This window comes from Zerene cesonia, chromosome 17 (genome assembly GCF_012273895.1).
Source record: "Zerene cesonia ecotype Mississippi chromosome 17, Zerene_cesonia_1.1, whole genome shotgun sequence".
Classification (NCBI taxonomy): Eukaryota; Metazoa; Arthropoda; class Insecta; order Lepidoptera; family Pieridae; genus Zerene; species Zerene cesonia.
Genome location: NC_052118.1, coordinates 4336064 through 4363382, shown reverse-complemented (window position 1 = coordinate 4363382; position 27319 = coordinate 4336064). Strand labels below are relative to the sequence as shown.

General features: G+C 31.3%; 4 protein-coding genes across 4 annotated transcripts; 2 read left to right on the top strand and 2 right to left on the bottom strand.

Moving 5' to 3' along the window:
- Positions 1–652: 652 nt before the first annotated feature.
- Positions 653–7553, bottom strand: LOC119833506 (circadian clock-controlled protein daywake-like). The gene is made up of 5 exons (XM_038357527.1): positions 7380–7553; positions 2883–3111; positions 2106–2242; positions 1784–1933; positions 653–1253 (listed from the first exon to the last, which is right to left on the bottom strand). The coding sequence occupies exons 1-5, from the start codon at positions 7447–7449 to the stop codon at positions 1090–1092; spliced, it is 750 nt and encodes a 249-aa protein (XP_038213455.1). The 5' UTR covers positions 7450–7553; the 3' UTR covers positions 653–1089.
- A 7665-nt stretch (positions 7554–15218) lies between these two features.
- Positions 15219–27319, top strand: LOC119833608 (TWiK family of potassium channels protein 9-like). The gene is made up of 8 exons (XM_038357699.1): positions 15219–15428; positions 15989–16264; positions 21641–21814; positions 22362–22485; positions 22602–22760; positions 22881–23081; positions 23191–23408; positions 25595–27319. Exons 2-8 carry the CDS (start codon positions 16109–16111, stop codon positions 25757–25759), a joined length of 1197 nt encoding a protein of 398 aa, XP_038213627.1. The 5' UTR covers positions 15219–15428; positions 15989–16108; the 3' UTR covers positions 25760–27319.
- Positions 17397–18589, bottom strand: LOC119833609 (cAMP-dependent protein kinase catalytic subunit alpha-like). The gene has a single exon (XM_038357700.1). The coding sequence runs from the start codon at positions 18477–18479 to the stop codon at positions 17397–17399; it is 1083 nt and encodes a 360-aa protein (XP_038213628.1). The 5' UTR covers positions 18480–18589.
- LOC119833610 (cAMP-dependent protein kinase catalytic subunit beta-like) lies at positions 20357–21421 on the top strand. The gene is made up of 2 exons (XM_038357701.1): positions 20357–20709; positions 20863–21421. The coding sequence occupies exons 1-2, from the start codon at positions 20357–20359 to the stop codon at positions 21419–21421; spliced, it is 912 nt and encodes a 303-aa protein (XP_038213629.1).

Below are 27319 nucleotides of genomic sequence, written 5' to 3'. Positions count from 1 at the left end.
ATCTCTGTACAAATTTCATCCAAATAATTTCAGTAGTATAGGCGTAAAAAAGGCAGACATAGAGATATTGTAATATTTATAGAATGAGTAGGGATGATGGAAGAATGTTATACTCGCGGATAAATAGTACCCATATCATTTGTGTCATCGTATAATTAACCTTGTAGAGTTATAATATATTATCTGTGCTTGTTTTAAATTAACTTGTTTAAATATGAGGAAATACTATTTAAGAAGACTTCCTCGGCTCTGCGATTGTGTTTTATAAGGAAAAATTAACATATTAAAATCTCAATGTTTTTTTTAAATTTCAATAATTGTTTTTGGATGTCATTGCTTGACCTTCAAAAATACAAAAGAGATAGAATCATTAATCCCCGCTACCAGTGCATGCGCAACTTGACCATATTATGTTATAATCATCAATCAGTTCCGATCGAAACAAAATTGATAAATTATTAAGCTTTATTCACCTATCAGTATCGGGCATCGGTCAAATTTTGTTTCTTTTGACATTTACTACATATATATGTATTACCACGGAGGTATATATTATAAAAATTGTTAAATAAAAGAAAGTATTTGAGATTCATAATGTTTTATTTCCCTTTTATATTTTGAATCATTTTATTACAAAAACCTGTTATAAAATCGTAAGCAATAAATATTTAAAATATGCAAAGAGACCCGTTTCTAAAAATTATTATATTGGTTTAGCTAAAACGAAATGTTATCACCTCTGAAATATTATTAAAAATTAGTATACGTCATGAGAGGAATATTAATTTATAACATTATCTTAATATCACATACAATGCTGGCTACTTTTTTCTTCACAATAAATAAAATATTTGTATGTTAAGGGCTGATTATTCAATGTATGGTGAGCGCTTATTTATCCCATAAATTATTGTAAAATATTATGGGATAATATAAAAATTCCAAACTGAAAAATCTGCCCTAACACTGTTATTATTTAACAACTAGCGACGAAGCAAAATTATCGACAAAAAACGTAACTTATAGTAATTAATTAAAGGTAAAATATATTTGTCATACAATTTCACTGGGTTGTTGAAATATCACAGATTAAGCTTCGGTGTAATCACGGACTATTCTCGAAATGGTGACCTTTGAGAAGAACTTGTTGATGGATTTGACAATGGTCTTCACGATTTGCTTGATTACTGGCGGCGCGAGATCGTCCATGAGTTGGCGCCAATTCTCGTTTGCGAATTGAAGTGTTGTCTCCGCTAAAAAGATTGTGTCAATTGAATAATACAAAATACATAAAACAAGAAAATTACCTATTTCATATTAATAATGAAGGTACATTTACAGCTGATGATTTCGTATTGCTTTACGAGTAAATGAGGTAAAATAAGTAAAAAGTGATTAAGTAAGATAAAGCACCAACGTTTATAAGTCTAATAACATTAAGTGTCGAATAAATTATAATAAATAAAACATAACGTATAACTTTGTGGCTTGAACAAAATTAAGTGTCTTTGTTTTTTATTACAATTTACTAGATTAACCGATAAATAGTTACATATCCTTTATTATATTATATATTTTAATGTGAATACATATAGATTGCCTTTTCATTATTCATTAATTCGTTGAATCCTGCATTATAATCTATAAATTATTCTAATGTGATTCATTCATAAAGTTCTGAATTATGTTATTGACGTAATTAAACTAGAAGAGATAATATCAAATTGAAGTGTAAGGTCAATGTCAATGAGCGCGACAAACGTGATGTAAACACAGCAATTACCAAGTTGTTTGTTGCCGTTGAACAGGTTCTTGAAGTCAAACCTGGTAGACTCGATGTCGTATTTGTAGTTTGGCGTGGTCAGCTTGAAATGTTCTCCCTTGCTGTCCTTGAAGTGATTTAATTTACTGTTGATCTGGACTTTCACGTTGGCTGTAAATAATAATGAATAAATATTTCCAATATTTACATGATTATAGTTATTTCAGGCACCGGAACATAAGTTTTATGATCGTTATGTATATCGTTGACATATAACTGATTTATTAAACAATTTTGTCAGTATCAAAATTATCCTTAGCAATACAATGTAGTAGGTACTTACTGCAGTAGATGTTAGCATCTCCGTCTCCCTTGATAGGCAGGATCAAAATTTTACCATCAGCGTTGTAGAGAGAAGACACGCTCAAGTTTCCTACCAAGTCCAATTTAAAGGTCTCCTCCTTTTCGCCAATGTCGATTCTATGAAAAAGAAACAGGATTTTCAGAAACTTTACAATTTCACATTTATCGTTCATGATCAAAACATCCATTTAAATTTATAAATAACACGATTACTCCTTTTGTATAATAAATCAAGAATATTTAGAAATATTGTACAAAGAACGAGTCGTATTTAATGGTAAATCACCATGTTAATGCATCCGTCATTTGTTTACAATTTGTTATTGTACTTTGTATTGAGACAATGCTTCTGGTAATTGATCAATTTTGTGGAAAAAATGTTAACATCGTGTGATTTCTTTCGAGTTTATTCTCAGGCTTAAAATTTTACAGAGATATAAATCGAATACAATCAATTATTACTCAGGTAACGGTGGCGATTAGGAGTGATTCTAAAATTTAAAATAATTTTTATTGAAGTGAAACTTCTTTAGAATCGTTGTGATTTCAAACCTGAAGCATCGGAAAAAACCACAGGTAAGTGACACAAATACAAAAATGTGTAGAATGAAGCCGGCAAAGAATGAAACAGAAATATACATACTACGATTTACTAAAGTTTCACTTCTATCGTGTGTGAATCGCACACACTCCTTTTTTCGGATCTAAATTCTTTAAAATAAAACTTATAACGGACATTAAAATTAATTAAACTCACGTTAAATCGGTCAGCTGAATGTCACTAAGACCGTGTAATTTGGCTTTAGTGAAGGTCAACTTAAGACCATTGCCGTCAATGTGGATGTCATCTAAATCAGCTGGATCTATTGAAGGGACTCCTAATTCTGGAATCCCTTTCGCGAAGATAGGAAGAGTTTTCTCAATTTGTTCTCTGACACAATTCTTGAAGCTATCCTTCGAAAGTTGACACGGAGTGATGTAGGATGCTGTAAAATAATTTTCAAAAATTAACACTTATTATAACTTGGAAATGGAGATGTCCCTTCCTTAATGCATATTCTCAAAATACAACTTTTTTTAATCAAACGCATTGATTCTTAATTACCATATGTATATAAGACTTAACATTGTAATTATTGAGTTCCGCTTGGCCAGAAATAAAGTTCATTGTCAACAGTTTAATGCACCCAGAATTCGAATGGATTTAAAAACACATTTACTTAAGGGGATTTCAAGAGCTAGTATGACGCACACACACATTTATACAATCGTTGATTGTATAAATTAACTTTGGCCTGTTCACAGGTAGGTATACAGGGAAGCACGCACACATGTATGTGTACATTGTCGTCGCTGAGAAATAAAAGTGATGTACTCAAAATCTATAGATTGTAGTCAATCACTATTTACAAAAAATATGGATGGTTGAAGAAGATTTTTTCGTACTGCACGGTATCATAATTATACATTAAGCCTTAATGCATAAATAATCACGCTTTTAACTCATGTAGTTAATGAAGTAAAATCAATTTTATAGGTTTTCTTCAAGAGAAGCTGTTCTAATAATAATTTCAAGAAAGATCTTCGACCTCTAATAAAATTTGGACTGAGTTAATATACATATTTTGTTAAATATTTACTCATTGCCTCAATATTAAGGTAATATTTCTCAATATATTAAGAAATGCTTAGCAAATGTGGCCGTGCCATTGACTAATTGTTTGCATTATATACGTCTAAGACCTACACATATAGATTTTGTGACTTATAAAATTCAATAAATAAAAAATTGCGTCCTTGGGAATTAAAATGGGGCGATAATTTATTACATAGAGACGTTACTTTAGATTAACAAGATAATTGATTACTTCCACGTGTAAAAATATCAAGTTATGGATGAGAATTTTATAATAGAACAAATTACTAACACAATAGCGTTTTTTAAATGTTCATGGTAATTTAATTTTTTTGGACACTGCCAATGTACATATCATAATATGAAATCACTGTGCATAGCTATCTAGCTACTTTTACATATAAATTATCATACATAAATATGGGTTTCCAATATCAATACAAATTTTCAAAAATGATACAGTTGTCTTGCCAATTACCAACGTTGCGCAAACGTTGGCAGGCTCAACTTTCTTTTTATATATAACTAATGGTCCGCCCGGCTTCGCCTGCCTTATCAAAAACGTAATAAATTGCCGAATTGGTCGAGGCGTTCCTTAATTTTACACTTAGCAACACATTTGGTGATTTATTTTTATATGAAAAAAATTATCACATGTAAGAAATTTAATGCGATAATCTATTTAAATAAAAATGAGTCGCTGGTGTGACATCAGTAATTTCTTTTAAATTACTATGCAACAATGTTATTAAATTGATATATAAGATGATAACCAGGTTATTAAGTATATCTGATTATTAGCTTTATCAATTAATTTATATGGTATTACCGTTTCATAATATTGGTAAATTACAACGATAAATAATAAATCATGCGGCGGATGGATTATAGGAGAAAAGTATACCTATGTAGTGTATAGCTACTTTAAAATAAGTCTGTATTACATAGGTAGGTAACAATTTTTGACATTTTAATGACAGAATCACTATTTCTCAACATTGTTTGATAATGATTAAATATAAAAGGTTCACATTGTGTTTTCTTTCACAATGTGTATGTTTTACATTATTAACAGGCTCCGTTAAAATAATGTAAAATACAAACCATATTTTAAATTGTATTTGATTTCATTGCACATACTTCAAACAAAGATGAATGCAAAATCATTGATATTTGATGCCTCGTTTTAAATACGTAGCCGTGAGTATTTAAACGGAAAAATAATTACTTAAATGAACATTAGGTTAATTGTATTTCTATGTCAATGTAAATAAGCGAACATTGTGTCGTTGCTTTAATGAGTTGTTAATTGTAAAAAAATAAAACTCACAAGGAAAATGTGTAAGAATGACATGTCCTTCAAAGGGTTAGGAGTTCCTTTTTTTACCACAAAATGTAAAATATTTAGAACCATCGTCCTGCGTAAGCTTTTAGCTATTATCCGCTCTGATGCCTCGGTTTCCGCATTTAAACATTTTAGTTCTAAACTTTGATGTTTGTCTACGATGATTAATGGGGGTGATTTATTATAAATGTATGCATACCTAAATAAGTGTGTCTAAAACAGCAGAATTTGTATAGCGTAGCTAAGGTTTTTGTAACTTTATTTTTAAAAATTTATTCAAGACATATTATCTTACACTTATTAATAATTTAGGTCTATGAGCTATAAAAGTGTTGACTACATTCGGATTTACGCCCTATAGTAACTACACTTGTAATAAAAATTATATTAATGGAATTGGGTATATTTATTTTGCCTTACTACCCTATATTCTAGAAGTATTTAAAAATATCTATTGCTATTGATTACACTAAACGTTCTCAGAAAAAACGTATGACTAACGTTTTATGCAAATATCGATCAATTGTAAATCAATTTCTAAGATTACATCAAAACCGCTTGCATACTATTATGCATGTATAATAATAGACGTTATTATGATGCAGGCTTTGTCAGTTTGGGATTTTTCGACGGATTTTCGCATAATCTGGCGATGTAACAGTTTAAAGTTTTCTAATAATAACGTCTCGTTGAATACTTCCTATCTATGCATTATTTACAAACAACTATAAAGTAATCAACGTGGAATGCTAGCAACTGGTCATGTCGAAGATTTTTCTTTTTTAGACTTGATTACAACGAGCTTGGTCGATAACTAACCTTAATTGGCGTACAATAAGGAATTCTGACTATTATATATACATATTTTATTATTTCTAGATGTAGCTGTTATAAGATGGTAATAGATAATACTGCATAGGTACTCACCGCGGAAGTCGCACAAATCATGGTTGCTAATTTATTTGCTTTATTCAATGAGGTGTATACATACTTAACATGATAACTGTATTGAAATAACAATAAAAATGGGCGGTCTTAAAGCTTCGCATTGTTAATTTACAATCAAAAAGCAATAACTCTGATAATAATTTCCTTCCATTACAATGTCTATTGCAGAACAGCTATAATTAAATATAATTACAAACGAATGCGAGTATCTTAAGTCAATTTCTTTGTATCTGATGAATAGCTTGTGTGATTGGTATAATTCCAGAAATTAGAAGTATAAGACCCTTGATTGGTTAATCAAACAGTCGATAATAACTTTCGCAGAGATGCAAATTATATATCTTCGTATGAATTCATTATTGTTTTTTTTATAACGGATAACCAGGATTTTACTTAATAAGTATTATAATGGTTGAAAATTATGAAATACACGTGTAGAATTCGTTTTTATCCCGTTAATGCCTTTAAATAGTAATTGATTTGTCGTTTATTTCATATTATGGGATTTAATTCTTGTGTTCTTGTTCAAATGTAAGTATTATGACCATTTTTTGTGACTTGTTGCAATTTTACCGATATGCATTTATATTTAAATTGTAATATAAAATCTTTTTGTTGTTAAAGTTATATAATCTTACCACTAAATAATGTTATCATAAAAATATAAATGCAAGTATAAATTGAATTTTCCAATTAATGAAATTTGTTTATTTCCCTATTATTCTTGCTGTTAAATATTAAAATATAAATATCAATGTGACGTATTTATCATTTAAATTTAGTCTGTTAATTACATAGTTTCTTTGGGAAACTACTTGCACGTTTCAGAGAACTTTCGGTGAATGTTTATGATACTACTGATATGTGCTATCTTGATACAGTTGATTTTTTTATTGTATATAACTATGATTGCAAAAGTCAAAGACCATGGTTTAATAGAAACCCAAGAATATTAAATTAGTTATTATTGAGGAAGCCACATTAAGTTAATCTTAATTTAATTGTTGCGTGTAAATGTTTGAGATTGTATTTATTTTGTTGTATCGGGGCAAACAATTAAAATATATTAAAAAAGTAACTAATAAAAAAAATATCTCGCATAATTTGTGTTAGATATTATTTTATAATAATATACGGTTATTGATCGCATTATTAATAAATTAATATATTGTGCTAACTATGCTATTTTATCTTTACGAAATAGTATTAGGATGTTTGATGCCATTATGAAATAAGTCAAAATTAAATATTAAAAGAGAATTGTTAGGTGGAATTTAAGGTAATAAATGTTATAGAATTAAACAGTTTTACATAAAATTACTCACGTAAAAATCCATCTTCAGCATTTGTGGAGAATAAAGCGGCGAGGAACACAAAAATCGATAACCGTTTCATTGTTATTGTTTAAATTAAACTATGTTAATATTATAGAGCCTTAAGGACCTACGATTTTGGACAACAGCTGAACATCTACTGTTCGTGTTCAGGCATTGTGCTTTTATTTATGTGGATTCGAGCCGACGTGTTGTAGGTAGGTAGGTACCTTGGGAGGCTCTCGCATAAAATTCACAAACACTCAGGCGACAAGTTTTAAACAAATTGACTATTTTTTAATTCAAGTATCTGAGCCCATGTTTTATCACTTCATGAATAAACATAAAAAGAGTTTTGTTTGATGTTAGTAATTTATAAAACAAAGTAAAGTTTTGGCAATCAAATATGATATGCCTTAAAGGGTTTTTATAAAGAACGACAACACGAATCAAAACATTTTTTGAACGTTCTTCTTTATATCTCTTTGTATTAATATTAGAATTATCTAATAAATTGAATCGAATCGAACTATTAAGTAAGTTTTCTTTTCTTCAATTTTTAATGATGAAGGTATACCTAATATAACGATTTGCGTTTTTGATTATACTAATTATGTATCTATAAATCCAACTTTTATTATTGTAATAATATAAGTACTGTTAAACTTTAGTTTGTATTTGCAAAAAACTGTTTACTGAAGTGTGAAATTAATTTATTTTATTATGTATTTTTGAACGCGTAATAACTGTCAAATATTCTGCACCACATGATCTATATAATTTCTAAAAGTGGACTTTGAAACGAAAATAAAACAATATATTAATAAAAATATTGCATGCAGCAACATGTTTTACAGTAAATATAATTAGTTTGAAAAATATTAATCAGTTACTGATGCAATAAACCCTGCTTATGATTGTCAATCACGTTAACTTATTGTCAACGGTCGAGTGGAGTAATTATTATTCATACAATGCCCGCTTTATTATTGAACAGTCAACTATCTGTACTAATACTAATGTTATAGAGCTGAAGAATTTTTGTTTGTTTGCGTGACTACCATAATCTCAGTAACTACTGGCTTGAATTGAAATATTTTTGTGTTGCACAGTCCATAACGCCTATGCTCTATGGGTGCAGAGTACAAATTAAGAAGGTTGTAATGTAGATAAGCAATTTTCCTTTTGCCTCAAAAACTATGCTATTCTGTCGAATACATCGAAAATATAAGTTTAGGTAGAACTGACACTTTAGTATATTGTTATTTCTTTAAAAAATCGTAGCGATCCATCATTGTGATGGAAAATTTAATAATAAGAAGTGACTACTCATGATCCAACAACAATATGAAAACATTCTAATGTACCCTACATTAGAATGTTTTACAGGTCTTTTAACTTAAATCGGATAATAGACAATTAAGACCAAAATAAGGTTTCATTAGGGAAAGATAATAAGGAACGCATTTATATTATGAAATTGTGTGTCATCATAAGAGAAAAACAATCATAGTAAAGGATTTGCTTCTAGGAATACTCGATTATATGATTGCACTATATCATTATTTTAAAACAATGCAGTTATTAAAGATTCACAAAGCCGATGTTGAACATAGAAATACAAAGAAATTTGTAACTGTAATAGTCGGTTTATTGATGGAGAATTTTTTAAAGAGATTCTGTATAATGTTAAATATAATGCAAACTGCTGCTGTTCTATAGTAATGGTATTGCTTTACCTATATTACCTTCTTAGGCATTGGTACAAAAAAAAATGCCTAACTGTTTGCAGAGAGTTTTTATTGTAGAGCCAACATAAATCTATGCCAATACATAATGCTGAAGAGTTTGTTTGCTTGCTTGAACGCGGAAATCTCAGATTTGCGCTGATTTGAATGAAATTTGGTACAGAGATAATAAGGGAACTGAGAAAGGACATAGGATAGTATTTATCCCGGGAACGGGAACTGTTCAGGGAAAACCTCGCAGATGTCTTCCTTGAACAACGTGAGCAATGCCGCGGGGGAAAGATAGTTTAATATAAATTTGAGCTCTTTTGATTCGGAGGCATAAATACTTTCCCACAAACCAATTACAATTACATTATTTTTGTACATACATACTAGTTATACTACTGTATGTATGTACAAATTAAATAATAATTTTTATAAGGGATCAAGTAACTTTTTGTGTCAGGACTAAATTTTTTTGCTAAGTTGCATAATTTTATTCCATTAATAAGATAAAATGACTTTATTTATTGAAACAGCATTATTAAAAAGGGCCATCATACTCACTAAGCATAATTAACAATTATGTGTTTTCTGATTTAAATTACGTAAGTTACATTTGATTTAATACAGCTCTAAAACTTTAATTTTTCGTTTTATAGCATTCAAATGCTTTATATAATTCACAATTCTTGCCCACGTTGGCAATAGTTTAAAATATTGGATTATGTAGTGATTAAAAGGAGTTTTAAATGTTAAACTTCATAAAACCTTTTTTTTATAAGACCAATTGAATCACAATTCATTTGTTTCCTTAACAAAGAGTATACCTACGTTGTGTGAAATAAAAAATACGTTATAATAAAAATTATGCATAACGTTAGTTATAACCATAACCATTATTAATAAAACGCTCAACGCTCTAGTCATGCTCAATGATTTCATGTAATTATTTTGGAATAACTACCATGTTTTAAACATTGACCGCGAAGGTTCCTAGATATTAAAGGCGCAAAAATTTCCTACACTTTAAAAGATTTACCTTATGTGGCTTTCTTACATAGCATATGTTTTCTTAGCTTCCTGGCGTATGTGACTCAGTATTCACGAGAAACCTTACAGAAAATTGACAAGTCATTGACATTTGAATCCAAAGCTGTTTTATTTCCTACTTTTCGGAAGTAGCTGTCACATAATATAACTCGCTAAAATTTACCGAAATATCCCTTTTATTTTACGAGAGTCATTACATTAATTTATTTTAAGAATGATGGAAATAATTGCTGTTTCGTTTCACCAGTAAGGTATTTAAGTCATGTAATCTAGAACCTTCCTTATATTTTTATATTGAATTCAATAAAATTTTCACTCGCTGATATAGCGGATAGAGTATTACACTGAGTTCCCGTCACGTTTAAGTTCAAAGTGGATTAGCTATGTATTAAATTTCGCTGCTGGTTTCAAGCTATTTATATAATAAACTAAATTTTGTAAAATGTTGTAAAAGGGTATAAATTAACCCGATAGGTCAAATAAAATTGTGTTCAAAATAAATAAAAAAACACAATTAATAAACAGGTATTTTAACAATATGTAATAAACAGGAAAAATAGAATCCTGGGATCTTCAATACTAACAGGAATGTGGTGACTAATAGAAATGTTAAATTATACAAATATAAAAAAGTCATTAGAACAAGAAAGATTAACTTTCCGTTTTTATCAAATTTTTACGAGTATTGAAGAGCCCGACCAGCTTCGAAGCACTTTAAAACATAAATTAATAAAATAAAAAAGTGATACCTCTTGCATTGATAACATAACCTCTACCCAATTGGTCTTATATAAATTAGCGACCAAGGGAAAAGGGCGGCGAACCCACAAATTTAAATTTAACCTTTTCCTAATCATTTAAAAAATACAAAAATTTTTCAATCGTCCTCTTAAGGCACCACCCGCTATGTAACTTTTCCCTTTTTAGCATTCATATTAATATAACAATATTAAAATGAAAAGTCTTCTTCCTGGTTGCCTTATATTGCTATTTTATTGAATGCCGATGTTTTTACTCATTATACAAACATACATATGTATTTATATTACATTTCTTCGTATAATCCATAATGATACAGATATATAATCTCACATCTCTATCAGTCCTACTTCTCTATGATTTTGGTTTTGTTACCTCAGAACTTTTCACTGGGTGAACGGATTTTGATAATTTTTTTTATTTAAAAGCTGAAGCCTTCCATGTGGTCTATTTCTGACAATTGAAACGTGGTTTAGTAATTTAAATTTCATATTTATTATGAATGTACATTTTAATATTGATGGCTATATTATCTATAAGATGTTAACAAGGATTAAAATTTGCTACTGTAAAAAATATGAATAAAGCAGTTTAAAGGAGTTAATGCTGAATATGAATACGATAAAATAGACATGACATTAGAATACACATGACAGGTTGTGACATTTTAAAAGTGCACTGAACTGCAGGTTTAAATGAAGGTACGTTAGTTTGTTTTCTAGATTTTTTTTAACCTCTGAACTGTAAGTAAAAACATTACACCTCAACAGTCATTGTTTACAATACCTTCTATTGTTGAATTGAGAATAAAAAACCGTTTCTGAGATTCTTTTGTTACATACCTGTAGAAATAAATATAATATCTATACATCTACCTAAAGTTTGTCGATACTCGATGTTTGGTATAGGTATAAAAAATATTCGCATAGTAATTCGAAAGTATTATTATTTGGTCTATTAACATTCGTTATAACACGTTTCAGAATACAATGAATATTTATGCATTACTTATACAGATATAGTAAAAGTTTACCACCAGAAAAATTAAAATTTTTCTGGTGGTAAACTTTTACTCCATAAATATGAACTTCTTGAATATATTCGTAATATACATCGTTTATATTTTGTATAAATATAATATGCTTTATTATCTTCTTGTTTGCATAATTAAGCTATTTTTGTTGGAATAAGATTATGCATATTTAATGACAGCTATTAACTAAAAATTTATTCAATTTTTCATTTCACGTAACTAGCAAAAAGCTTTAGGTACTTGAAATTAATTAATCGCCGTATTATAAATGTTTATTCTACAAGCAAAGAGTTACATAGAAGTTACTGCGAAATTATAAATAATTAATTCAAGCTGGTTTCTGTAGATAAATACGTTTTCTTAGACGGAGCCTTCTTGAAGTTAATGTTGACGAAATATTTAATCCTATATCAACAAAAAAAATCTTTGAAGATAAGATAGAAGTGAATTGAGAATAATGGAAGATTTAACTGTTTTATTAAAAAAACTTCGAAAATGCATTAACTACATATAAAAATACCTACATACCTACCTACCTATTTTTGTAAGTAAGTAACTATTAATATAGTAGTTATTGCATTGTAAAATAATTACTTTTGTTGTTGTATTGAATGTCGGAAAACACCACAAGAGGGGGCCTAAGAGGGGATTTTGGGAGATTTTTATAAGGCGCTTATCAATAGGTTCCTATTGATAATTGCCTCCAGTCAGTATGAACACTTTAATATAGGAGAGTGCGATCAAGGACCCCGTCAGATTAGAAAAAAAAAATCGATCATCCCCTTAGGTTAGGTTCAAATCGTCAGTAATCAATCTTAATTTATTCCCGTATCTTAATCTGCGTGCTTACGTATTCTTTTCTTTTGTTTTTTACTCCTCCTTCATAGCCACGAAATCGTCATATTAATGTATGTCTTGGAGCATCGAAAATATCAACTAAAATCTGATAAGGATATTTTTTACCATTTTGAAGTTGCTTCCCTTATCCCGAAAGGTTTTGTAAAATTTTTCCAACATTATAGGGCCTTTTTTGTTATCAACTAATTTACTAATTCTAATTAGATAGCGCAACGCTCCAGTCAATCCATATTTATCATCATAGCTTCCCCTACGATTAACTGTATTGTAGTCAAATACGCCTCGGCACTTATATATATGGTACTAGCTGTTGCCCGCAGCTTCGCCCGCGCGGACTTAATTAATTTTCGTGGTGCAAACTTTCCTCCCATATTTCAACGAATGGCTACGTCATAACATCTATCTGCATGCCAAATTCTAGCCCGATCCGTCGAGTGGTTTAGGCTGTGCGTTGATAAATCACTAAGTCCGTCAGACACCCTTAAGTGATATACTCGTATAGTTAGATAAAACTACTTACTAGACACGTTATTAATAAATTTTGTGTTGAACAAATATAAGATTAGTTAATCTAATATAAAATTAAGTTATATCGTATATTACTAAAGCAGTAACTATGAGCCTGTTACCAAAGCGAGGCAAACTTTAATAAGCCACCGTCATAATCAAAAGGAAATGATCAGGCGCTCGCGTGCTCTAATGAATTAGCTCTGCAAGGTCCGCAATAGTAATTATGTATACGCGGGTGTACCTGCATCTATCGATATTAAAAACACAGCTTTACCATTAACCTGCTTATCGCAAAGCTTAGGTACAAAATGACCCAGGTCAGTCAGAAAAGCATGAATATAAGTGGTGATTTTGCTACATATCGTTACAAACAAGTTTATTTATATTTAAAAGCTACATGACTGTGGTTTTATAAACAAAAGAATGTATTCTTCATTTCAACACATTCGTATTGACGAAAAGAAATATTCTTTGTCCTTACTCAAAGTTCAAGGTTAAATTCCCTACATCACTTTTAACAGACGCCCAGAATTGATGTCTCATGTATATCATTAGCATGGATAGTAGATGCTAGAATATAGTAATCCATAATTGTATAGGACATGTAAATGTCTAATTTATTATATTATATAACATGTAAATGATTAAGAAGAAACGCGGTCGAAATTTGTGAATATTAGGTATACTTCTGGTGTTAAGGTTAAGAGCTCTCACATCGAGTGATCTGTTATGGACATATTTTGCTCATCAAAATAATTACATACTAGAAGTTATTGCTCATACTTTACGAACCTTTTAGGTAAATACTTATGTATTTTTGAACAACTTAATTTAGTTAAACTAATAATAAATATGCCCCCACCTGGTTATAATAATATGAGACTGGGGTTATAAGTATACGTAGGCCATAAAAAGATTGTTATTTGGAATTTGGTTTATCAAATGAAATATGAACTAGTATTATAAATATTAAAAATTTGTTGTAGCATTGCAGGTCTTTTATACAGGTATAGGTATCAATGCAGTATTGTTTATAACAAAATTGCATAATAGCTACATGACATGCTAAGATTTTACAAGAAACTAGGCCTTCATTAGTCCTGTCTTTACCGTTTAGTTTTGTTAACAAAAGCATATTAACAACTTATATAATACGTTAGAATACGCTCCGCCGTTTCGTATTTATTTTTTTCTATAAGATTAGAATACTTACACCAAGAGCCCTACCCTCTAATGGTCATTTTTTATTTATTCAACTAGCTATAAATAAATTACATTTAGACTATTTCATTAAACACAATCGTAACCGTTCAAAAACAAATCACAACGGTCGTTTATACTACCACTATTACACATTATCATTTATGAATGTAATAAATAACACTCCGGTGCTTAATTTTGCATCTTTTACAAGATGCATAATAAGGTGTTTTATAAATTTTAGCCGCTTTATCATTTCTACCGGACGTCCCAAAGCAGCTTAATTGCATGATTGGTCACCAATTGCCAATCACACATACAGGTATAATTTAAATATGGATACCAAAAACCTAAACCAGTTCTCATTTGTTTTGAACAAAATTTTTAGTTATAAATCTTTAATGTAAACGTCTATATTCTGATAAGGAAACATAAACGACTTAATTTTCGTGTAATATTGATGTCCCTTGATTATTCCGACTGTATTCCGATACGGAAATAATGCGTCAATAATGTTTTGTTTGATTATGTTCAATTTATGTTAATGAAATACATTTGGGCAAAAGAATTAAATACATTCAAGGGAATTTGGAATCTAAACGCGTAGGGAAACTCGATTAATTGCAGGGGTTAAAGCTTTTCAAAGCTCTGAGCTTAGCGTTACTGAAGTATTGAAACGGTTTTCAGTTTAACGCTTACCGCTGTCGGGATAGGATGTTCCCGTAAAACGTTATTTTCGTCTCAATCTCGAAAAGTTCGATCTTAGGACACGTGGTTGCCGATATTTGAATTAGTTTTTATATTATTAACGGTGAAACTTCTGCACGTGTTTATCTGTGTTTAAAATGTTACTAGTTTTATTTTATTTGAATTAATGTGAGTGTATTAGTTAGTTATAGTTAATCAACGTATAGTCAGGTACGTATTGTGGATATTATATTAATTTTTCATTTATTGGAAGACTTCACGTCGAATTATGTTTTATTTTTTTATTTAATATTTTATACATATAAAATGATGAATAACGAATTTACTCATCTCGACTCAAGAAGTTTTACTCATTGTCTGGTTTTCTTTCTTACATAATTTGACGCCATTGCAGACTACGTTATCCTTAAAAATGCTCTAAAATTGTATTGTAATATTCTAATTTACTGATACATCGTAAAGATAACGTTATAAGGGAATAACGTAACCTACTTTTGGTAATCAGAAAAAGTTTATGGTAAAAGGCTGCAGAAATTCCTTATTCAAAGTAGGTCAGCACATTGGTCATGTTTCTCTTGAACGTGATATTCTATAATAAAGATTATTTAGTTTACAATCGTTGTTAAAAAATATTATTACGTGCTACTAGTTATTAACTTATACACTTATAAATTAGATATATATAGATTTGAAATCTCCACAATATCCAATTTTATTTTCCCTTCACAAGTAATTTTCTTTTATCTCAAAACTTATGATTATATTTTCAGACAGTATGTTCAAATCCACATCGCTATGAAGATTCGCTATCTACGATGAAAATGGTTAAACTGTTTAGAAATTAAGAATGGTTGAACTAGTTTTTATGTCGAATCAAGTTCTTTGACACGATGTGTAAGGGAGTGAAGAATGTCAGTTGGGAGACAGAGACTTTGATGGGCAGTGCTCCTCCTCCTTCGAAATGGGAAAGATATTTCCCCAAAGCGGCCCTCTCTCATGTCGGATTGTTCGTCGCCCTCATGCTATACACAGCTGGCGGCGGATTGGTACGTATAACATAATACACATAATGTCGCCATTTTAATTACTGAACGTTAAAAAGTTCGAACGTTGTGTTCTTTATTCAAAATGATTTATAAGGAAAAAAGGATTCTAATGTATACAATTTCTACAATATATACTTAGCTTTAGCGTGCGGCTTCGCCCGTATAATGCAAGGAAATCTCATACCATAAAATACATTGTTGCGACGCGAAGGAAATACAATCAAACGGACATTCGCATTTATTAGTTAGAATATACGTTATTTCAAATTAGATTGGTAGATAGGTACATCATTATCATCACCATCAGCCCATATATGTTCCCACTGCAGGGACACGAGCCTCTTAGACGGTTCAGGCCATAATCCACCACTCTAGCCAAGTGTGGGTAGGCACATGTCACTGTGTGTATGTTGTCAAACTTTTGTACGTTCGTCTGGCATCACGACTTATCGGTTTTTAATCCGAGGTCCTCACCTCCGAGCCACCACTGCTTTTTGGTATAGGTACTTAGATTAATGAAATCCTTATCCTGCATGATATCGTTTGATGTGAATGGATTTTAGAAAATTGAATTATTTCAATAAAGGAATAGAAATAATTATTACTTAGTACTTATTACTAAATCCCGACCTAAGGAGATTTCTGACTCAGAATGCGATATCATTTATCAGCTTTTTAAATATAATCTAATTTAGAGTTTAAAGTTTTGTATTTAAAGCTGTGACGTGTGTTCATAAATTCCTAATACTTCCTTTTCCCATAATGTATATTACGTGTAGTTGCGTGATTATTTGTGTTAGCTAATTAGAACAAAACATTATGATGTCAGAACATGCTCAGCGTCATTGTCTTCTAAAATTATTGATGTGTTGCCAAAAAATATATGTTAAATTCAATAAATAAATTACGTCTTATTTTATCTCTTGACCTCAAAATCGTAAAAAAAGGGTTGTATTTTATTAAATTATTTAATTGTGTATATAACACATCATTACATCGCGACTTACAAGTCAAAACGCACTTCAACACCATAGCCTACTAGTAAACCTTATTTCGTTAAAAGTGCTTGCTTAAACTAAAATCAGAACTCTTTAAGTAAATGAAAAATACTAAAGTGAAAAAAATGAATATTTTAAAAGTCAGCAAATTCTTCTTCGTATAAACAAACGGGACTCTCCTTTATTTTTTCGTCTTCATAATTTTCAAAGTAAGAAGTGTCACCAGGCGATCGTATTTTGGGAACAAAAGGCGCCTGTAGTCGACTGTTTAGAAGGCTGTCCCAATCGATTTCTCGAAACCATTTGTGATTCTTAAAGTCAAGAGCACCGTCTTTTAAATTTCCATAACGTTTTGTTATATCTATTTGCAATATGTGTGCCAGCAAATCTCGAAGTTCAGGTGTAAAATGGCTTGGACATCGATATTTTCCTGCTACAATTTTTTCGTAAATTCTCATAGGATCGGAAGCATAGAACGGTGGGTAGCCAGCGTTCATTTCAAATATTAATATGCCAAGTGACCACCAATCTACAGACATACCGTACCCTTTACTCAAAATAACTTCTGGTGCGAGATATTCGGGAGTTCCACACAGAGTCCATGTTCTACCGCGAACAAGTTTACAAAAGCCAAAGTCTGTGATTTTTATATAGCCAGTTCGTTCTATGAGAATGTTTTCAGGTTTCAAGTCACGGTATACTAACTCACACGTGTGTAAATACTCCAACGCTAAAACTACCTGGGCTCCATAAAATTTAGAAGTGCTCTCATCAAACTTTCCTAATTTCCTCAAATGCGTAAACATCTCGCCACCTGCTACAAATGGAAGCACATAATACAAGTATACGTTGTCTTTAAAGAAATATTTCATATAGACGACAAAAGGGAAGTTAAGTCCACACAGTATTTTCTTTTCATAGTAGCTGTGTTCAATTTGCTTCAGTTTTACAATTTTTTCTTTTTCCATCATTTTCATTGCATAATATCTTCCTGTTTTTGTGTATTTAGTGAGATACACAACTCCAAAAGCCCCCGTCCCTAAAACTTTAATTTTTTCAAAATCACCTAAGCTTGCGTTACATTCCAATTTTTCGTTCCACGCTTCGATAAAATTATGTTGCAATTTTCGAAGATATTGTTTGTACTGCTCTTGCTTAGCTTGAGAGTAACCTTCAGGGTGTGGCGAATAAATATGTCTTTTGGCATCTTCTGCCATAGCATCGATCTCTCTTTTCGAAAACAGTTTGGCAAATTATTCATAGGCTATTAGGATGAAAATAAGTGATATTTTTATGGGGTTCTATTTCACGTCACATTGAAATTTCATAGTAACCATAGATTAAAAGTTTTTATTTGGGTCAATACTCTTTACATATTTTTGCTAAATTTAATTTGTAATTGTTACATTTATTTTCCCAAATTTTAATTATAATGATATATCTCTAACAAAGTTTGTAAAAGTATGTGGAATGAGTACAAAATATTAATTTATGTTTTTTAAGAAGTTACAAAAAAAATTATATACGTAAATATAAAAAAAGGTAATCTGTAGTAGCAGTTTTTGATGTATATGCCAAAGTCATGAATTATGGACGGTTATATTATGACAAAATGATTTTTATACATTTATATTTTGGAGGTGATTTTAACATTTGATATATGAAATATGTAAAATATATACAGCCCTATAATAAAGAGTATGTATGCACATGATCGCAATGCCCCTACTGCAGGGTACACTGATCAAAACCATAAAGATCACTTACGTTACTTAGATATGTTGAAAGAAGAATTCAAAAAGAGATATGAGGATCCACCCAATGCTGATAAAACACTTGATGACTTCGATAATATTAAAGCCATTGGAAGTGGCGCATATGGAGAAGTATTTTTAGTACGAGATAAAGGAACATTTACTTATCATGCTATGAAAGTTGTTGAAAAAAGAGTTGTAGTTGAAAGGAGGCATGTAAAACACTTAATCTTGGAGAAGAAAATTTTAGAAAGTGTGCATTTTGCAAATGTCATATCATTGGACGTTGCTTTTAAAGATAATTTATATCTGTACTTCATATTACCTTACATTGCTGGAGGTGAACTTTTTACATATATTCAGAAATATGGCGGATTTTCGGAGCCGCTATCAAAATTTTACGCAAGTCAAGTAACATTGGCTCTAGAATACATGCATCATTGTGGTATTGTTCATAGAGATATCAAGCCGGAAAATATTTTAGTAGACACCAATGGTTACATTAAGTTATGTGACTATGGATTTTGTAAAGTTCTAAAGAAGAAAACGTGGACTTTATGCGGAACACCTGAGTATTTAGCGCCAGAAGTGATACTGTCAAAAGGATATTCATTTGGAGTGGATTGGTGGGCACTCGGTGTTTTAATTTTTGAAATGGGATCTGGTCATCCGCCCTTTTTTGCATCAGAACCAAGTAAGTTGTACGAGAAAATATTAGAAGGGCAATATAAATGTCCAGATTCACTGCCGCCAGATTGCAAAAGTTTGGTTAAAGGTTTATTGCAAGTAGATCCAACGAAACGGATAGGATCATTGAAGAACGGAGTTTTTGATATAAAGAGTCATAATTGGTTCTTTGATATTTGCTGGCAATCAATACTCCACCAAAGGCTACCTGCACCATTTGTACCAATATGCCCATCACCGGGCGATACAAGTAATTTCCCTGAAATGGAGCAACATAAATTAAAAAAATCATCTAAATGTCTTTATGAAAAGGAATTCGAAGATTTTTAATGAAAAGTATAAAAATTATCTAGAAATATAAGGACATTATGAGACGTATTCACCGAATATTCTCTATCTTGCACGACAAAGAAACACAAGTAAAATTATGAATGAAATTAGAAATAACATAAGTACAATAATTATATTTATAAAGGATGGATAGAGAATCGCGATATTCTGATTTGTTCTTTGTTGCATAAAGTATGTTTGACATTTCTAGCTGACATTAAGATGATTACAATATATGACATTATCTTGAAATTGACAAAATATTACGTGTTTACGTGTAAACATATATCTTTTACATCTTATTTACGTAACAATGTTAGAATATGACTTTTTCTAAGCAGGAAATAAAACCGTATTCTCATGAGTTACAATTGAACCATAAGCGCTATTTAGACGTATTAAAGCAAGATTTTTTAGAACATTTTGCTAATCCTGTGAAGCGAGAGAAGTCAGCGGAGGATTTTGATCTCATGGCAACTTTAGGAACTGGCGCATTTGGGACTGTTTTTCTAGTTCGTGATAAAATTTCACTCGAATATCTTGCCATGAAGGCGTTAGAGAAGGTCCAAGTTATAAAAAAGAAGAATGTTAAACAACTTTTACTTGAAAAGAAAATTTTAGAAAGTGTCACTTTTCCATTTGTTCTTAATTTGGAATTTTGTTGCAAAGACAACGTTTACATATACCTTATTACGCCTTTTGAACCTGGGGGAGAGTTATTTTCTGTATTAAAAAGATTAGGAAATCTATCAGAACCTCTATCACAGTTTTACACTGCGCAAATGGTTCTCGCACTAGAATATTTACATCATTGTAGTGTTATACATAGGGATCTCAAGCCTGAAAATATATTTCTCACCGAATCCGGATACATTAAATTGGGTGACTTTGGTTTCTGTAAAATAATACGTAATAGAACATGGACAATATGCGGTACGCCTGAATATATAGCCCCGGAAATCATTTTATCAAAGGGTTACACATTTTCCGTAGATTGGTGGTCATTAGGCATCCTTATATTTGAAATGATTGCTGGATACCCTCCATTTTATAGTTCTGATACAATGAAACTGTATGAAAAAATATTGGCGGGTACTTTCAAAGCTCCTAATTGTATGACTCCAGCTTGTAAATCGCTGGTAAAGAGTCTTTTAGACGTTGATCCTATAAAACGCTTTGGATCTTTGAAAGCTGGTGTCTTTGACATCAAGAAGCACATGTGGTTTGAAGATATTGATTGGCATTCTATTCTACACCAAAGAACGTATCCACCATATAAACCAGTGATAAAGAATATTGGTGATACTAGTAATTTTTATGGCACCGATAATGCAAAGTTGAAAAAGTCCCCTGAGTGTCTTTTTGAAAAGGAATTTGAGCATTTCTAGGCTGTATCTGTACATATGTTTTATTTTACAATCACTATACTATAATTGCAATGCTTTTTGTAAATAAAGTAATTTGAGATTAATATGATTTACTTATTTTAAGGTATAAGTATTAGCTATTATGATTTTTTGCTATTATTATAGGATGAATTTATTAATTTATTTTTATGTTTATGTACATTAGCGATTAAAATCTAAAATTTTGTTTATCGAATATAGGTATTTAGAGCATTAGAGTATCCAGCAGAAATGGCAAAGCAAGAATATGTTCGAGACCGCTTACTCACTGAACGCTGGAATTTAATACGAGTGGTATCCGATTACAATTTTAATGGCACTGAAGTTGTGAGCATGGAGAAACTGCTGAGCGCTCAACTATCAATTTACGAAAAAGTAAGAAATTTATAAGATGAAATATTTCTTTTTTTTTTTAATAAGAACTGCTAAAACTTAAATGAAAGATTTGTTCTTATTATAACTATAATTTTAGGGATAAAATTAAGTAAATTAAAGAATTTTTAGAAAGAACCATTCCTTCATGTGCGTACTTATTGCTTAATTAGCGGCCCGCCCCGGCTTCGCCCGTGGTGCATATATAGCCTAAAGGCTTCCTCATTAAATGCGCTTTCAAAAACTAAAAGAATTTTTCAAAACGGACCAGTACTTCCAGAGATTAGTGCGTTCAAACAAACAAACTCTTCAGCTTTATAATATTATTATAGCGGTCCGCCTAGGCTTCGCCCGTGGTACATATATAGCCTATAGCTTTCTCAATAAATGCGCTATCTAACACTGAAAGAATTTTTCAAATCGGATCAGTAGTATTTGAGATTAGTGCGTTCAAACAAATAAACAAACTCTTCAGCATCATAAAATTAGTATAGATTTTTCAACATTAGATATTGTAGTTTATACTTGATAGATATTATCATTTGAATAGGTTTTAGAAGAAGCATCTGGTAGCGGATTGGCTTTAGAAATAGAAAGAAATTTTCCACCTTTAGAGGAGAAATGGAGTATACTACAAGCAGTTTTCTTTTCTTCCACTGTGCTCACTACAATAGGTGTGTAAAAACATGTAAGCATTCAATAAGTTTGTTTCAATTTTGTTCTATATCAAGATATATACTGCGGAAAAAATGTATTATATTTCGTGTATGCATAGTTTTTTATTTTTTAGGATACGGAAACATCGTGCCTGAAACTTTTTGGGGAAGGTTATTTTGTATTATATACGCACTGGTTGGGATACCGTTGACGCTCACAGTGATTGCGGATTTGGGAAGAGTGTTTGCAACATTTGTGTCCGTGATAGCTAAACAATTACCCGAGATGCCAAGTAAGTTCCACTACAATACGATTTATTTTGGGCATTAAAGTCAAATTGCTTGTAAATCTTTCGCCAGAGTCTTGAAAGAACTTTTAACGTATCTCATGAAATATGTCTTGTTATCTTTAGAATGGTGTAATCGGGTATCAGAAGCAAATCCAGCTGGTCAACGCTCATTGTACGCATTTTGGGCTGTGGGGTTTTTATTCGTATATCTATCCGCTGGTGCTGGCTTATTTAAAATGTGGGAAGACGATTGGACATTTTACGATGGATTTTACTTTTGCTTTATTACTATGACAACTATTGGATTCGGTGACCTTGTGCCAAGTAAGTGCGACAATGCAGATAATGTGGCTTTGCTTTATTTATATATAATTACGCGGTGGATTATGTAAAATTGTAGATGCAACTTTTGTCATTGATGTCCTACTTTCAGAGAGACCGAAGTACATGCTACTATGTACGTTGTATATACTAATCGGTTTGGCGCTCACGTCTACTATTATTGAGCTAGTTCGTAGACAATACGCTCGTTCTTGGCAACAATTGCGAGCGCTCTCAGGTCCACTGGCAGACACATTAAGGAGGCTCGGCGACGCCGGCAGAGGAGTCGACGTGTCTGCGCTGCACGACCTTCGGAAGGTTTTAACTGTCGTGAGTACCCATTACCCAACTATTTTAATTGTGTTTTCTTTAAAATTTACTGCCGCTTTCGCGGGATACGTGATAGGCGAAGATATTGAAACTGTAATGCAAGTGAAAACTTGCGGTCTTAATATTTTATTGTTTAATGTTTTACTTTAATTTAGATACTAGATATGTAGCTACACTGATATTTAAAAATATTACAAGCTATATTAATTAGATTCAATAATATTAGAATAAAAAATTGGTGGATTCTATCATAGCTCGAAATTAAAATGATCAATTCGACGACAACTCATGTGTAATTCATAACATATCAAAATGATATCGATGGACATCAAGTTCAAAGAACCGTTCAATATCGGGCTCCGCAAAGTCGACAGACGTCCGCCTTTATAAACAAGATTTTCGAGTAACGGACAGATCACGATTGATCTTTTATAAGCAATAAATTACATAAAGATAAACTTCTTTGAACATGTATATTTGAAGCGTACTTTAGCTATTAGACAAAAACTTGATGGCATGTAATCTAATCTTAATTTTATGTAAAGTTTTTATGAGCCGCTACTTGTGGGCCTTAATTGAAAATGCTGGACGTTAGGTACATTCAAACCAGGTCGATGAATGTTTCAATGGCGCAATAGCCACCCTTTTAGTTTTAGTATCCCATAAAATTCTTCGAATAACACTATTATGTTCGGAATTGACGCGATGGTATTTTTATGTCAAGCTTATTTTGGCTTTTGATGCTTTGATTATTAAACTAATAGTGAATTTCCTGAATGTATGTCCAACATACACAAACGTTATTGGATATTTTTATATGTTTCCGATCCCGAGGTTGTAAAACATCGTGTTGTTATAAAAGTGCGTCAGCGGTCCGCCGGACCGTCGACCTTCAAAAAGATCCGACCATTACGTGTCAATGTTGTATAGATATTGCTGCAACCTATCTTTGCTACCGATATAAAGACAGTCATAAAATATATAAATATCGATGGATAAACCACATCGTTCCAGGTTTCAAATGTACCGCACTTTATTTGTGAAATTATGAGCCACAACATAAAACTTTCAAAAGAATCGACCGCGTACCGCGGCAGTTGCTTGTTCTCGGGATTACTGCAGAATTATTAAGGTTAGGTGAATATTGTCATCTATAATATTATTTGATATCAGTTATCTCTGCTATTCTCTGGGTCGTTCATTTAACATGAATTCCGAAAAAACGATATATCTAGTCATTAAATATATATGTAGATATATTATTTGTACAAGCTTAACGTTCGTTCGACTGCGTTATGTTTCTATCCACATTTCGTGATTGTAACTAAGCAATAGTTGCCAGGTAGCCTAATTTTAAGTTGAGACCTATTAGATATTGTGAAATTGTAATATATTGTTTTTAGTAAGTGTAAAGTGTTATAATTTATAAATAAAGAGTTGAAAAACAATATCGTTAGCAATTCGCTCATTGTGAATTATTTTTTTGTTGTATTTTGTTCATTTTTTAACTTGTTCTTATCTTGAAGATAATTCTACGTAATTTGTAGATTTGTGATTGGAATTAATCATTGAACACGTTGAATATTATATTATTACGCAAGAAATTAGAGTCTCATATTTCGCGCGTATGTTGAGACATTATCATAAAACACAACTTGCCCCCCGTGACACATTCAGTCTACCTACTGCGTGATTAAATTATTGATAGCGTCGCATTCGGATATTTACGTGACTCTATCCATTCTGATATATCTTCGTTATAGAGACAAGTCCCATTGTGGTAAATTTGATTAGTTAGGATAATAATTGTGCCTATGAATTGTACAAAATATATGACAGATCAGGAATTTTGTTGAGGTTTTTCAAACGCAAAGAGTAATTTATTTAGAATAGTTTTTATTTTTAAAGTGTGTATTTATTATTAACTAAGTAAAAGACATGAAGTATAAAGTTTGCCGTTCGAAAATTTCACGATAGAACAAATAGAAAATTTGGCAATAAATAGCAAATTGAAGGTCAGGGATATTCTTTCTATTTCTAAAGATAACGTTTTTGAAAGAGATTTCAGCGTGTGAATCCCGAGTTGACTAAAAATATAAATAAGCAATTCTAGAGAATAGGTACAATTAGGTTTAAACATTAATGCATTTATTATAAATTATGTTAATTAAATAATTAATTCGCAGGTAACAATGCCACGGCTAAGCGGTGGTCGCGAAGCGCTTGCTGAGAAGCGACAGCTCGAATGGGAAGCAGCTTTGGAGGCAGTCATACGAAATATAAATTCTCCATCGCCTACTCAACAAAAACCGCCAATAGTTCAAATTGTTATTTATGAATCATCTGTTTGAATGAATCGTATATGTCATTAGTATTTGTCTCAGCGCAGCTCAGCCGCAGCTACGCCTATTTTTGGAACGATACAATCAATATGTATCTACTAACTTATATATAGATACTAGCTTTCCACTTGCGGCTTTGCCCGCGTAATCACAGGAAAGATGGAGCCGGGGTTTTCCGCGCATGCTCCCGTTCCCGTGGGATTTCCGGAATAAAACTTTCCTATGTCCGTCTCCTGGTTCTAAGATACTTTTGCATAAAGTTCCAGCCAAATCACTTAATCCCTTCTTAAGTTATAAGTAGTGTAACTAACACCCTTTTTCTTTTATATATATATGTAGATTTCTGGTCTTTTTTAAAAATCTAGTCACTATTTAAATCAAGCCGTTAAGCTTTCAAATGTGTTGATCGCGTGAAGGCTTACGCTTTGATGACTAAAGATTTTGCTATTTTAAGATTACAATGGGTCTAGTTGTTGCAATTTTCCATTTTTAAAACTGCCCTTTGACGTAACAATTAAAATTACAAATGTGTACATAATATTATAGCAATTAAATAATTAAGTGAACGATGTGGATTATTTTTTGCATATTGATTACTATTCAATATTAATTTATGGTAATTACTGTAAATAAACCTCGATTAAAATTTAATTATGAGCGGACGTTGTAATATAAATATAAACTTTGTTTTGTTCCCTTCCGCAATAAATAAGTTCTTGGACTTGGAGCAGTTATTTTACTTTGCTGTGTTATTGTATTACTCTGTGAATGTTCGGCCGGTTTTCATAAGGAGGAAGTACACTACGGATTGGTACATTATAAAACTCATGAACTTATTGCGTGACTTTCTGATATTTAGTGAATCGGAAACAATGTTGCGACAAATGACTTTTAGCTACGTTAAATATTCGCTCGATGGATGTAATTAAATGAAGTAGCTTAATAGATAATACTTTCCTTTAGATAAATGGCTATTGATGTGACTGTCCTGAGTTAAAATGAAATAACGTAGGCTATTTATTATTCTTGTATTTCATTAAAGAATTGAGGCTTGTTTATCCACCAAGTTAATAAACAAAATAAGGAGAATAATAACTTGTTACAGTAAAACAATTTGAATGGTTATTCAATCCCAAATGGAGTAGTCTTTGTCAGTGTAAATAGCGTTTTGCTCTAGGAAAAGATTGACAGATAGCGGTTTACTTTAATATTCTAGTCACAGATTCGGTCAAGTAGACTGGGTAGCCGATGTGTAAAGCAATTGGATCGATAGCAGCACCTTCGGCAGCTGTAACAAGGAGCACATTTGCTTATTCTTACATATCCTTTGTGGAAGCCTTTTCCAATACTTACGTAGATGCTGACATGTGTAAATAAGTGTATGCATGATAAACGGTTTTCATGTGGTGGCTACGTGCTAAGGCCAACCGCAAAACCACATACTGTAAGTATGTTTTAATAGCTATTAGCTAAATAAAATTAAATTGTCTGCTTAAAAGTATTGTCTTCCATGTAATTAATGCACCAGAAAAACCGTGGTATTTATTGTATAATGTAGATATATATTTA